Source organism: Macrobrachium nipponense, chromosome 32, assembly GCF_015104395.2.
Source record: "Macrobrachium nipponense isolate FS-2020 chromosome 32, ASM1510439v2, whole genome shotgun sequence".
NCBI lineage: Eukaryota > Metazoa > Arthropoda > Malacostraca > Decapoda > Palaemonidae > Macrobrachium > Macrobrachium nipponense.
This window is the reverse complement of record NC_061094.1, coordinates 12,537,750-12,550,087: the sequence shown is the minus strand read 5'-3', so window position 1 is coordinate 12,550,087 and position 12,338 is coordinate 12,537,750. Positions and strand designations below refer to the sequence as shown.

The window sequence follows — 12,338 nt, the reverse complement described above, 5'->3', positions numbered from 1 at the left end:
ACGAATGTGGTAGGGTCTATTGTTTTTGTCTTTTCAGAGTCACGTCCCTAAAAAGGATAACATTCTATAGAAGAAAAATTAAACACTTCTTATATTGTACTGGAGAGATATTAAAGCACTTCATGGTATTAGATTCTTACAGAGAACATAGGCTGATCTTTACGAACATCTTACAGAGGGAATCTACTGGTCACAGTCAATTTTAGATAAGTTTCCCGCTCTGCCAGGATAAGTCTATTCGGTTCAAATAATTTGTATTTGAATTCGACAGGTAAAATAATACCTGTGAAATACTGTAAATTCTTATCCGAAAATTATGGGTAATGCCTATTCTTCATTTCCTTCCAAAATTAGGGTTCAAAAATATTATGGTCTGAGAAGTCAAGAGATCATTTCGCGATGCCTTTAGTCTACTTCAACTTAGGCCTATCTACCGTAGCCGCCAAGTGTTTTCAGATAGTTCGAGTATTCACAGGCATCGGGAAACTTATTCTACTGAAATATTTAAGACTGCCCTGGCCTTGGAACCGAGGATAAAATGGCATCAAAGTATATTTGCAAAAAGGAGGAAATTTGAGCAGAATAAACGGCATGAAAGATATCAGCATAGTTGGAAGGAATATTTTAAGACTGATTGCGATCGTACACAGCAATTACACGCTCCAAACATATCATGGAAAGGACAAACAGAGCGATTAAACGTTAGTACCATCGTACCGCGGATATGAAGCAAAGAAACGGAATTTAACATGAGATACTATCGCTATATCAATACTATGATTTCTTATGGTATAAAAAAAAGTGTTCAGTCACAATTCTGGTTCTGCATAATTATAAATAGGAAAAAATTTCGCTTAAAAATTAAAACTAGTCGTATGTTTATTTGCCACTTTTGCTTTTTTTTGTAGGTATTTCACAACTATATTCCATATATAAAGAAAAGGTAAATGCACCATTTTCAGATTACACGCGCTACTAACCTAACACTTTTCGAAAAGCATAAGAAAGATCAACTAAGTCTGAAATATATCTCCAAGTAACTGGATCGGATTCAGATTGGTTTGGATGGTCTAGGCCACTGGTTCTCAACCTTTTTCACTCCATGAATTCTCAACATTTGTGTGGCTCCCTTCATTTTTCTCCCAAATTCCTCCCCGCCAAAAAATGTAAAAAATAATTAAATAAAATGTTAATAAATAAAGAGAAATCCTGGTTTATTACGAAGTTGACAGGTCGTTAATTTCTAAAAAAATAAATAAATAGATAAATAAAATATTGATGAAGAGAACACCCTTGCTTTATTACGAAGTTTACAGTCGTAATTATCTTATATTTGATAGATTTCTGTGATATGCTTAACTTACATCACTATATAGACTACAAAAGACTAACGGACACTAGCAAATTTGAATTTGATTGGGAAAAAGTTCAATTAACAATATTATGTAACAAAATTTTATTGTCAACTTAATGAATTAAAACGGACATTTTCTTTACCAGGAGTGTGATGCAAGTTTTTGTTTTGTATTCAGATTCCTAACATTGTTTAGAAATGCATAATTTGCAACAGCCCACCACGGCCCCCCTAAATTCTTGCCATGGCTCCCAGGTTGAGAACCACTCTAGGCCTAGGGGAAAATATCTGACCGCCCATACTATCGGTTTTTACCCTCATCATCAACTCTTCGAGTTTTTCTATATGGGATTCCTGGTTGCACACGGGTTAGTAGTTCAAATCCCCAAGAAAGGGATGTGTCTCATCCATTTCGAGTTGAGTTTACCACCATATCAGACGCAGTTGAGGCCTAAAACGCGCTACCTCAACCGTTACCAACCCTTTAATATTATTTGTTAACTTAATACTCTTTGTTAACTTAATACTCTTAACTATCTTCTTCTCATACATATGATTACAGTAGTGCATAATTTTCAGCACTATATAATTTCGTACCCTCGGGTCATTTCAGGTAACTAATAGGTTTCTTAAAGTGAAAGAACGCACTTTTCATTGACTTACGAATTCCCACCTGAGAATTACGAACAGGTGACGAGTATACTTCTAAAAGTCATATTGAAGCGCGCAGATTCTACAGTCCCATTTTCATTCATTAGAAAAAAATGTTTTTGCGGTCCGAGTTGGTTTCTATATCTCTTATACCAGGGAGACCACGATATAGAAACAACATTACTATATCGTGAGGGAGACAACCATTCACTAAGTTCAAAATAACACAGCGGAAAAGAATGGTTCCTTTAACCTTACTCAAGCAACCAGAGTTTAGTATCGACCATCCAGACACATCCTGACTACGGGAAATGAATAAAGAAGGTGTTTTTCCGCTCACGACTGAGTCTCACGAGTTATACACGTACACCCTAAAACAATAACCAGCCGTATTAATAATAATAATAATAATATATTTTGGAAGTAGACCCTCTTTTAAACAAATTCTGTTGAATGAAATGGCAGAATTCAGCGAATTAATCTTATATATTATCTTTTCTATTTTTCTTATGATTCGCTTTTCTGGCTCAGCGAAACTTCGCAATAATTGGCCAATATTCATATTGGGGATAATGCTGAAAGTGGTATTTTATTTAGAACAGGCTTTATTAATTAAAGACTGGTATTATCAGTACACTGGTATATGGAAAGGCGTTCCTCTGGTCCCGCCATGAAGATGACCTACGAGAAGGTTGAAACGTCGCGATAAACCAGAGCTACACCAGCATTAATACCAGAGACGACCCCGGCCTAACATTGACCTCTCTTATAGAATGATACCAACACCGACGACCTGATATTACCAGTCTTTGATTAATAAATCCTGTCCTAAATAAAATACCACTTTCAGCATTATCCCCAATAGGAATATTGGCCAATTATTGCGAAGTTTCGCTGAGCCACAAAAGCGAGTCATAAGAAAAGTAGAAAAGATAATATATAAGATTAATTCGCTGAATTCTGCCATTTTATTCAACAGAATAATAATAAAAATAATAATAATAATAATAATAATAATAATAATAATAATAATAATAATAATTTATTTTAAATAATGGCAGAATTTACAGAATTGATTTTATACAAAATTCTTTCAATTCTCCATATGATTTGTCTTTCTGGTACGCTGATATTACAAAGCAGCCAGAAAGAAAAATCATAAGGAGAATTGAAAGAATTTTGTATAAAATCAATTTGTGAATTCTGCCATTATTTTTAATAAAACATGTTTGAAAGAAGGTCTGTCTCCAGCATACAATAATAATAATAAATAATAATAATATAATAATAAATCATAATAATAATAATAATAATATTTAAGAGAATAGCAGAATTAAGCTAGTTGATTATATATATTGTTTTTCCTATTTTTCTTATCATTCGCTTCTCTGGCTCGGCGATATTTCTTAGTAACTGGCCAATATTAGTCATATTGGGAATGTTTAAAAATAAAGATAATAATATAATAATGCTGAAGGTGATATTTTATCAAAACAGGATTCTGGTATACTGGTATGAACAGCATGGGATCTCAGGTCAAGCAGGGGTCGCGTAATCAGTGCTGGTATTATCCTGAAAGGTTAAGCTTCTTCGCACCATTGAGAAGATATTATCCTCTCATACGAAGAGGAAATCTGAAAAGAATGAATATTCTTGTCCTATGCCAACAAAGTTCTCAACAACTCCTGGACTTTCCCCTTTCTTCTGTTCTCGCAGGGCTGTGGCTTGCTCTCCTTTTGAAAAGGTCACGCTAATGAGCTCTCATTCTCGCTTAATCGGAGAGTAAGCCTCCAAACTACTTTGTTGTTGTATGTGGGGGGTGAGGGGTGTGTGATAGGAAGGGTCTATGGAAGAGCCTAAAAAGATCTGAAGAAGTTGTTCCACGTTGAGTTAAAGATACAGGAATCTTAGGATAGGATGTTTATGATTTATCTATTTATTAGAATGAAAATGTAAAAAAAAAAATAACGTGCATCTTAAACAGTAGAGTAAAATTATTTCTAATAATGAAATATTGCATATTTATTTTAATTTTCGTTGGTGAAACAAGGCTCTATTTGACCATAGATTTTAGCACATTTTGATTTACGTTACGTTAACGATATCACCTTCACAAATTATGTGTGGGGAAAGTCTTGCACGTGTCCTGAGTAAGCTGGATGTCGGATCATGCCTTGTTCACTCGGTCTAGAATACAGGTAAAACCCTGTTACTCTAACAATCGTTGCTTTTGCCTTTCGATATCCAAAAACATCTTTTGAAATCTATAAGTTTTGAATGAATTCTTCTAAATTATGCGGAGCCACTGTCATATTTAAGTGTATTTGTTAGATCAGATACATTTAAAGACTAATTCTCATTGCTCTTCTGGTCCACTGGTATAGTGGTTAGTTTCGTGGTATACCACTCAGATGTTGCGGGTTTGCATCACCCCTCAGGCTGATGAAAAATCACTGGGTTATGATCACTTACTGCTGCAGTGTTGGGTCCGCAGTGTGAGGTTGAAACCAACATTTTTTGGAAGCTTGAATTTCAAGTCAGTGGCCAAGGTAACCCCGTCTTCCAATACCCCTCGTCGTATTCAGGATGAGATATTTTAATTACGATAAAAAAAAAAAAACTGGAACACGCCACTGGCATAACACCTTCTCTTCTTAACAAATGTAAGAATCTGTTATGAAAAACGAGGTTACCTTTGATGACATCCTTTCCTGTTTTTGTCAACTGATATGTCCCAATCATAGGCTGATGTCCGCAGTGTGAAGTATTTCGAAAGAGTTTATGAACAAGAGAAAGAAGGACTTCTAAAAGATGACGAAGGAGTATATACCTCGCCAGTCTGCTTACACGTTGCGTTGCGAAAAAATTCCCTGAGTTATTTTAAGAAATGGAAATTGTGTTGGTAATTTTGGATTATGTATGACATGCAGAATGGTGCACGTATTAGTAATTTCCATTACTAAGTTTCATACATGAGAATCCGCCGAGTAATCCATATGATATCGTCTTCTAATTAATTTAAGATATTAAAAATAATGAATATTATTTCCATACTTACCGGGAACTAAAATATTGAACGCGGTCTCGAGAATCACAACAGCTCCAGAGAAATAAGGCGAAAACTCAGTTACTGGACTTCCTAAAAATGTCTCCCAAATATCAACGCTGTTCATCCAGCTATAAGAGCGAAGGAAAGGGGAGGAGTTTGATGATATCGGTGTCTTTTCCAAGCTGAAAATCACCAATGGCAATAAAGAGAGACTCGATTTCCAAATTAAATGACAAAATTTACACCGTATCGTTATGCCGTTGGCCGAAATGCCAGCGCGTGCGCACCACACCAGCAATCTGATTGGACAAAGTTGTTCCCACCCAATGTACGCTTGAGCTTTCTATCACAAGAAATTTGCGGTTTTTCTCTTCATTAGAATAGGCTGAAATCGCGTTAGTTTAAACCTGTGCAAAAATTGTGATTATTTATGCTTATCCACGCAATTCGCCTTTCAGCTCGATAATAAATTTCATTACAATTTCATTGCAGATTCCCCTTAACGATTGCGCGTTTTTTTTCAATTAAGCTATTCATTGTCATTATTATTAGCCTATACTTGTTTTAGCATTTTACCCAGTATTTTACTGAAGGGTTGTATCAATTGATCTAGAACTCTAGACCTTGGGTTGTATGTGGTACAGAAATCAGTGAAAAATACTTACGCTGACCTCATACCTTGTGGATGTTTTCAGTAACGTAATATGGTTGAGTGAGTGTGCTGAATATTCTACTATATTTGAATTCGGTAAATCACCCTGTCAAGCTTTATGGATTTACATCATCCTAGGAAGCGATTGTCTAATATTCGAAAATTTTTCTGTATGCTCACTCAACGAGACTGCTCCATTAAGCAGTAGTACGATTTTCATCTGCCTTCTGAGCTTCTGAATCTCCTAATTCCGTAAAGCGCACATCATCTTGAATTCATCTTCTTACAGGCACTGAAATGGACCTACACTGAACTTCTGCCGACATTAATAGGGAACAGAGTTGGTGTTCCAGGTATTGCTTAATTGGGACTAAAGAAAAAAATCAAATTATAGGTCTACATCAAATACAAAAAAGCCAACGCAAGGAAATTTCATGGTATGAGTTTCCTTCAAGAATGATCAACATTAGTCATAATGTGTTTTTAAACATTTTCTACACATGTCATGGGGTTCTCATATAATGATTGATTTTCCCAACTTTACCTGTAGCTACAGCAATATGTGAGAGGCGAAGTTAACTGCCAACAGAATTTACTTATTTTAATCTGATAAAGCCAGCCACTAACGTTCAGTTATGCCTGCGAAGTTATAACTGCACAGTTGGACTGTGCACGGATAACTGAACGTTAGTGGTGGGCTTAAGAATTGCAGATTCGTAGGACCAGACATATTTTGTAATCTATATGTCCATTTGAAAATAATCAGTGGGCCTAGGTATTTAACGTCAAACTGGTGGAAATTATAAAAACAATGTAGGTAAAGATATGCCACAGTGACTTACCTACATCATTGGTAGATGCACTTCTCTTTGAAAAGCCAAAATTCAATGCGATTCACATAACATTTCTTATGGAACTTGAACGTGTAAACGGTATCTTAGTTCCATGAAGGGGTGTTTTTATCCTTATCTTGACTGGGGATCCGAAAAGTCGATCACTCAAGCAGCAGCAGGTCGCCAATTAGCTCATCCAGCTGCAGAGACCACAAAGAGAATAGTATGTCGAGAATGCAGCTGCAAATGCGTATGGTATCAAAGCGGCCATCGACGCACCAACAAATTATAAGATCATAAGCAGTTGCATACCTACGTGGTTCCTCGCTTTTTATGCCATCTTTAGCTGACTGGATTACAGAGGATATGACGGGAGAGGAATTAGAAAAGCAACTGCGTATGCATAGTACTAGACAGAAGTGTCTATGGAAGCTAAAAGGGTTGCAGAGAGAGAGAGAGAGAGATGGGGGTTAGGGTGGGAGGTGAGGTGGGACGATTATGGATCTACGTTTTTGGCAGCAAAGATGATGATCAAATTTATCGGATGCAAAATCATGCCATTGGAAGACAGAAAAGTTCTGACATGACCAGATCATCTCAAAACACTCCGAGCCATCCATTCACCTAAGGTAACTTTTTATTTGTGGATTTACTACACATTTCATGTGACGCCAGATAACTCCGCTTATTCGACGCAGTATGATTATTAAACAACAATATTGAGTCTGATCATTGAGTCTGACCATCAAGAAAAAACGCCCCAGTTACAAGAATATTTCCAGATTTTTCAGAAGCACAATTGAGTGTTACTCTATACAAAGTAGTTTTTAGTAAAAGAAAAAAATACCTCCCAACCTATTAGAAAATCTTTTGAGTTGAAAACTAATCCATACTTTATTTTAAAAAAGGCAGTTTTAAATGGGAAGCTACTTAGTTGCAAAGAAAGAAAAAAAAAAGTTGGATTCCTCAGGAACAGATTATATTCGGAAAATTTCAAGATATACTGAAAAACAAAACAGTTTTAACATATATAGGAAAGGCGTATCACAGAACTCAGTCTATATTTTAGGATGTATAAGTTTTAAAGCTATAAAAAGGTATTATGATGCCGCACTACAAAATTATTAAAAATGAAATAAAATGAAATCGACTGAAACAGTCGCCTTTTTTGCCGTGCTAACCTATGCATGACAATAAGAAGAACATCGTTAGCTTTAATATCTCGCTCCTTCTCTCTCGCTTGAATACATTTATTCATTTGTTTATTTATTTATTCGTTTATTTATCTAATAAATAACGCGTCATAATATCAGAAAGTAATGTTTTGTTTACATTCTACTCATGACGTCACTACCGTAACCATGGCAACCGAGTTCCAGGTGTCTCATGTTGACGTTTGATGAACTAAACAATTGTTAACGTTTCAAGCATTTTAAGAGACGGGTAAGACTATAATGACCTCCTAAAATGAATAATGTATATATCCAGTACCTATTTCCTGATGAGAATAGTTTTTTCAGTGTTCCATGTCTCAAAAAAGAGGTTAAATAAGATCTAGAACTTCTCTGTCCGACCGGGTCAGCGGTGGTCTACCTTAGCCTAATGAATACGAACGATCAGGGTGTACTCATTAATATTTATGACCATTGACGGTTTGGTTTAGCCTGAACAAAGCCTGTTTCGTAAGTTTTGTGTCAGATTTATGTCTGAATAGAGAGTTTTTGGACTGTGCCCTATTCCAGGCTAAGCAAATTCAAGTTGAGCCAAGCTTGGGTAGTCATCGTTGTTTAGAAAATTATTGGTATGTAGTAGTACCTACTATTTTTTTCTTTATTATTCTGGAACGTCTTTTATGCGTAGTAAACTTGATTTGTCTTGACCAGATTAGTAGTGCCATGTTGCCCTTACCCTGTTTTTGGTTACCTAACCCTTCCTGGCTTCCTTTAGGATAGTGCCGTCAAGTGTGCTTCACGTGGAGCACTGTAGGGATTACTGAAGGTTCTTTGTAGTGTCCCTTCGGCCTCTAGCTGCAACCCCTTTAATGCCTTTTATACTGTATAGGTAGTACCTCCTCCAGTCATATTCTCTTATGTCCATCAAACCTTTAAACTTGCAATTTCACTTTCAGCGCAGAGTGACATCATTGGTCCCAGTGCTTGGTCTTTGGCCTAAATTCTATATTCTACTCCATTCCCTTCCTGACTAGTAGTCTGTTGAAACTAGCAAAACACTGATGCCTCCTTGTATGTTTCATATAAAATACTAATATAGGCAGTCCCTGAGTTACGATGGTGGTTCTGTTCCTGGCAGGGCGCTGTAAGCTGAAAATTGCGTTAACCTGAATCATCATAATTATAATGGGAATAAATAGCCTAGCACTTACAGCACCGTAAACACCAAAGGTCTGAGTTTCAGCTCCGTAAAGAAATTAATGAAGGCGTAAATCCACTAATGACCTGAAAAATTGTGGTTAAAAGTGCAATGGAGCAAGTGCCGTAAGTCCGGAACGACATAACCCGAACCTGACATAACCCAGGGACTGCCTGTAAGAATCTATAATGTGTATATATTGTTAGATATAATTGGTACCATTTGATATAATTCAGCTTCTCTTTCTGTTATGAGAATTCAATTTTGTAAAACCTTTTGTTTTTCAGGTTTATCATGGAACTGTCATGACAAGTTAAAAACAGCTGATACAGTACACTACTGTCACCTGTTATAGAGCACAGAAATAAAGGTATGTGAGTTTGATTTACTCTGACAAAATATAAAAGCACATCCAATCGACCATCAATTATAAAAAAAAAAGTACGTATTTGATGATACCAGATGCGTCCAAACATCCTATAATGCTGTGATTTTTTTGTTTGTCTTTGTAATGCTTACTGTTGGTAGAATATTGGCTACCCACTGACTTAGTTTTTCTTTAAAAATACAGTAGGTAGTATACAATAAGTTATTTTGACATGGCAAGGAAAATTAAGGAAATGCCCTCTACAGAAACTATAAAATCACAGTTAATGAAAAATGACCTGTCATTAGATATAGAGATGTGTGCTGAGTAGAATTTATCATTTCACATATGTAATATAGATAGCCTATGGGGGATTTGTCTGAAACATGTGAAGCACTAACCTGCTTTGGGAGGCTTTGTTTTGCCTAATTTTGCCAAGGATACAGTGGCCCTCATAACTTACCCTAGGAGGCTGTCTTTTGTAATCTGTCTTAGAATGCCTTGCCTTTCCTATCTGTGCTGTTATGTCATGACCCTCTTAATATTCACCCACATCCCCCATACACAGCATTTGCTGCCATTGACTCTCAAAATGGGCATAGAACTTGCATGAAATTTCACCAGCTAAACAACAAATAACTGATGTGTATCAAACATAAGTGTAGGACCTAACCTAGCCTTTAACTAAAGATTGTCAGGTTAACACTTGTTAACCTAGTGATCTCTTGACATGCACTTGTTCTCTGAGCAACCATGACAGGAATAGCCTGTGATACATTTGATAAGCCTTTCTTAGTCTAACCGTAATTAGGGAGGCAAGATCATTTTGCCTTCCATCGTAACCTGCAGAATTTAATCTTATATGTGAAGATTATCACTATTATTTTAAACTAGTTAACTACAGAATAATATTTCTTGACTTGCATTGTAGCATTCTTATTATTGGAAGCTTGCCAGTTTTTTTAATGACTGCCCTGGCTTGGTGTGCGTTAACATGTTTGCATTGTGGACATGGTTGTTTACATATTTTGGTGCATATTTTGCTGTGTGAATGTGCAAGTATTGTGATGTTTACAGATGCATTCTAACTATAATACATAATAATAATGTAACATTTGTTCCATTTCATTCCTCCTCAGTCTGTGAAGAGATTCCATGGCAGAGGTCCACATCATTGGTCAAGTGTCAGGAGGCAGCGGATTTACGAAGGTGTCTTCCCTTTTTTGCAAGTGGTCATTGCAACTTGGTGAATATTTATGTATTTTAAAAGAAAATTCCCCTTAAGGGCATAGTGCCATCATTGCACCACATGACATTAGTGCACCTCACGTTTGTTCTTATTCTCTTTTTTTCCATCTTACTTTCCGCCCTCTCATAACAATTGGTTCAATAGTGCAACTTCGAGGTAATCCTCTTGTTACACCTTTCAAACCTTTTTACTGTCTATACCTGTTTCAGTGCTGAATGACCTCTTAAGCCTCAGTGCTTGGCCTTTGTCCTAAATCCTATAGTATTTTATTCTATTCTTTGAAGCAAAAGCAGTCTATAGTATCAACAGTTCAGTGCTTTGTGTGAATGTCCAAATTGCATACATCAACTGTGAATGACTTATAAATTAATATCCTTTATTGATACATCCTTTCAGAAAACTTTGTCAGAATCCTCAACATTTTCATTCTATCAAGTTATTATTTTTGCATAGCCATGATTTATTATGGCCATAGTTTTTGGACATGGTCCTGGCAACAGTAATGGGGACTACCAATATTTGAGAATATGCATTCTTTTACAACTGGATACTTTGTAGAAAGTGACTATATGAATAATATATTCAGTGGTTTAATTTTGTAAAGTTGGCTGGTCATTACTTCAGTGCAGTTGTGGATGCATTAGTCAATTAGAAGATGATTCCAGATTAGTTTTAGCAGACTGAGTGTGACCAGTTCATAGACAGGATGATATTGTTGTGCTTATTTTGGAGTGAAGAACACTGCAAACTTTTTCTCTCTCTCGTTCTCTATACAGGAGGTGGCTGGCGTGTAGTGGAAGGCTTGAGTGAAGGTCAGACTCAAGCTGATCAGTCAGAAGCCAGTGAGGACAGGGTCACCTGGTGTCATCCAGTTGACTTACATCTCAGTTCACGTGGAATTCAAGGTAAGAATGGCCTTGTTTATGTTGCCGACATCAGTATGTATCCCAATGCCTTTATTGTTAGTTTTGCTTTCATTCTTGATGGTAATGAATAGCAGCAGTGCTAATTATTAAGTATCCGCACATTGACCTAATATTTTTACATTTTAGTCTGTTTTCTTGGCAGTTTCTCAGACTTCAAGCAAAGCTAGTATGAATTTAGGAAAACATTGTAATTTAGTTAAGCTGACTGAGCTGTATCTGAACAGTACTATTTGACACCAATAATGATTATCCTATGCATTCAGTACTTCCCCAATTAAACCGTCCACCTGGTAGTCTTAGATACACAGTTATTTCCAAGTCTTGCCTTTTCTTCTGAGAGGATTAACAAAGTTTTTTTAAAGTTGGTTCTTGCTGTGATCAGATAATGGAAACATCTAAACCTCGTGAACTTCTGAAGTTCAAACTTGGTGCAAATACTTTTTTGTTTAGCAGGATCACCTGAGACTCATTTCATGGTGTACTTTTCAATTTGTGCTTTTCCAAATTGAAAAAGTTTTACAATAAACAACAGACTGGTTGATTTTGCATAAATGCTTTTGACCTGGGCACTTGGCAAGCTAATGCCCTGTGTTTGGCTCTCTACATAATTTATGGCTGGGTATGATTACTCTTCCATGGATTTGGTATTATCCTTAAAAAGCCTTGGTTTACAGCGTGTACTTCTCAGTTCAATCCCTAATTTTGTTTGCTAATTTTAATGAGTCTTTTCTGAGTGTTTCTATCTTGTAAACTTTTTTCATCTTACGTTGTCTTTCATGTTTTCTCAAATACAATTTTACCTTCTTTTAGGCCTCCCTCTCCTTCCTGTTCCTTGTGGAGTGCCCAAACCATCTAGGGCTTTCTGTGACACTTCAGTGACTTTTGCT

At 36.3% G+C, this 12,338-nt stretch overlaps 1 protein-coding gene across 9 annotated transcripts in view; it reads left to right on the top strand.

Annotated features, from left to right (window-relative positions):
• Positions 1-12,338, top strand: part of LOC135207224 (B9 domain-containing protein 2-like) — an 81,947-nt gene that overhangs the window by 65,695 nt on the left and 3,914 nt on the right. Inside the window, exons 1-4 of one of the 9 annotated variants that reach the window (XM_064238847.1) lie at positions 7,851-7,982; positions 9,197-9,279; positions 10,425-10,522; positions 11,302-11,430. In XM_064238847.1, the coding sequence (XP_064094917.1) occupies positions 10,432-10,522; positions 11,302-11,430 (220 nt within the window). In that variant the 5' untranslated portion in view covers positions 7,851-7,982; positions 9,197-9,279; positions 10,425-10,431. Of the gene's footprint in view, positions 1-7,850; positions 7,983-8,065; positions 8,222-8,315; positions 8,341-9,196; positions 9,280-9,326; positions 9,351-10,415; positions 10,523-11,301; positions 11,431-12,338 lie in introns of those variants that run through there. The other 8 variants (XM_064238842.1, XM_064238851.1, XM_064238845.1 and 5 more) reach the window with 8 other exon arrangements.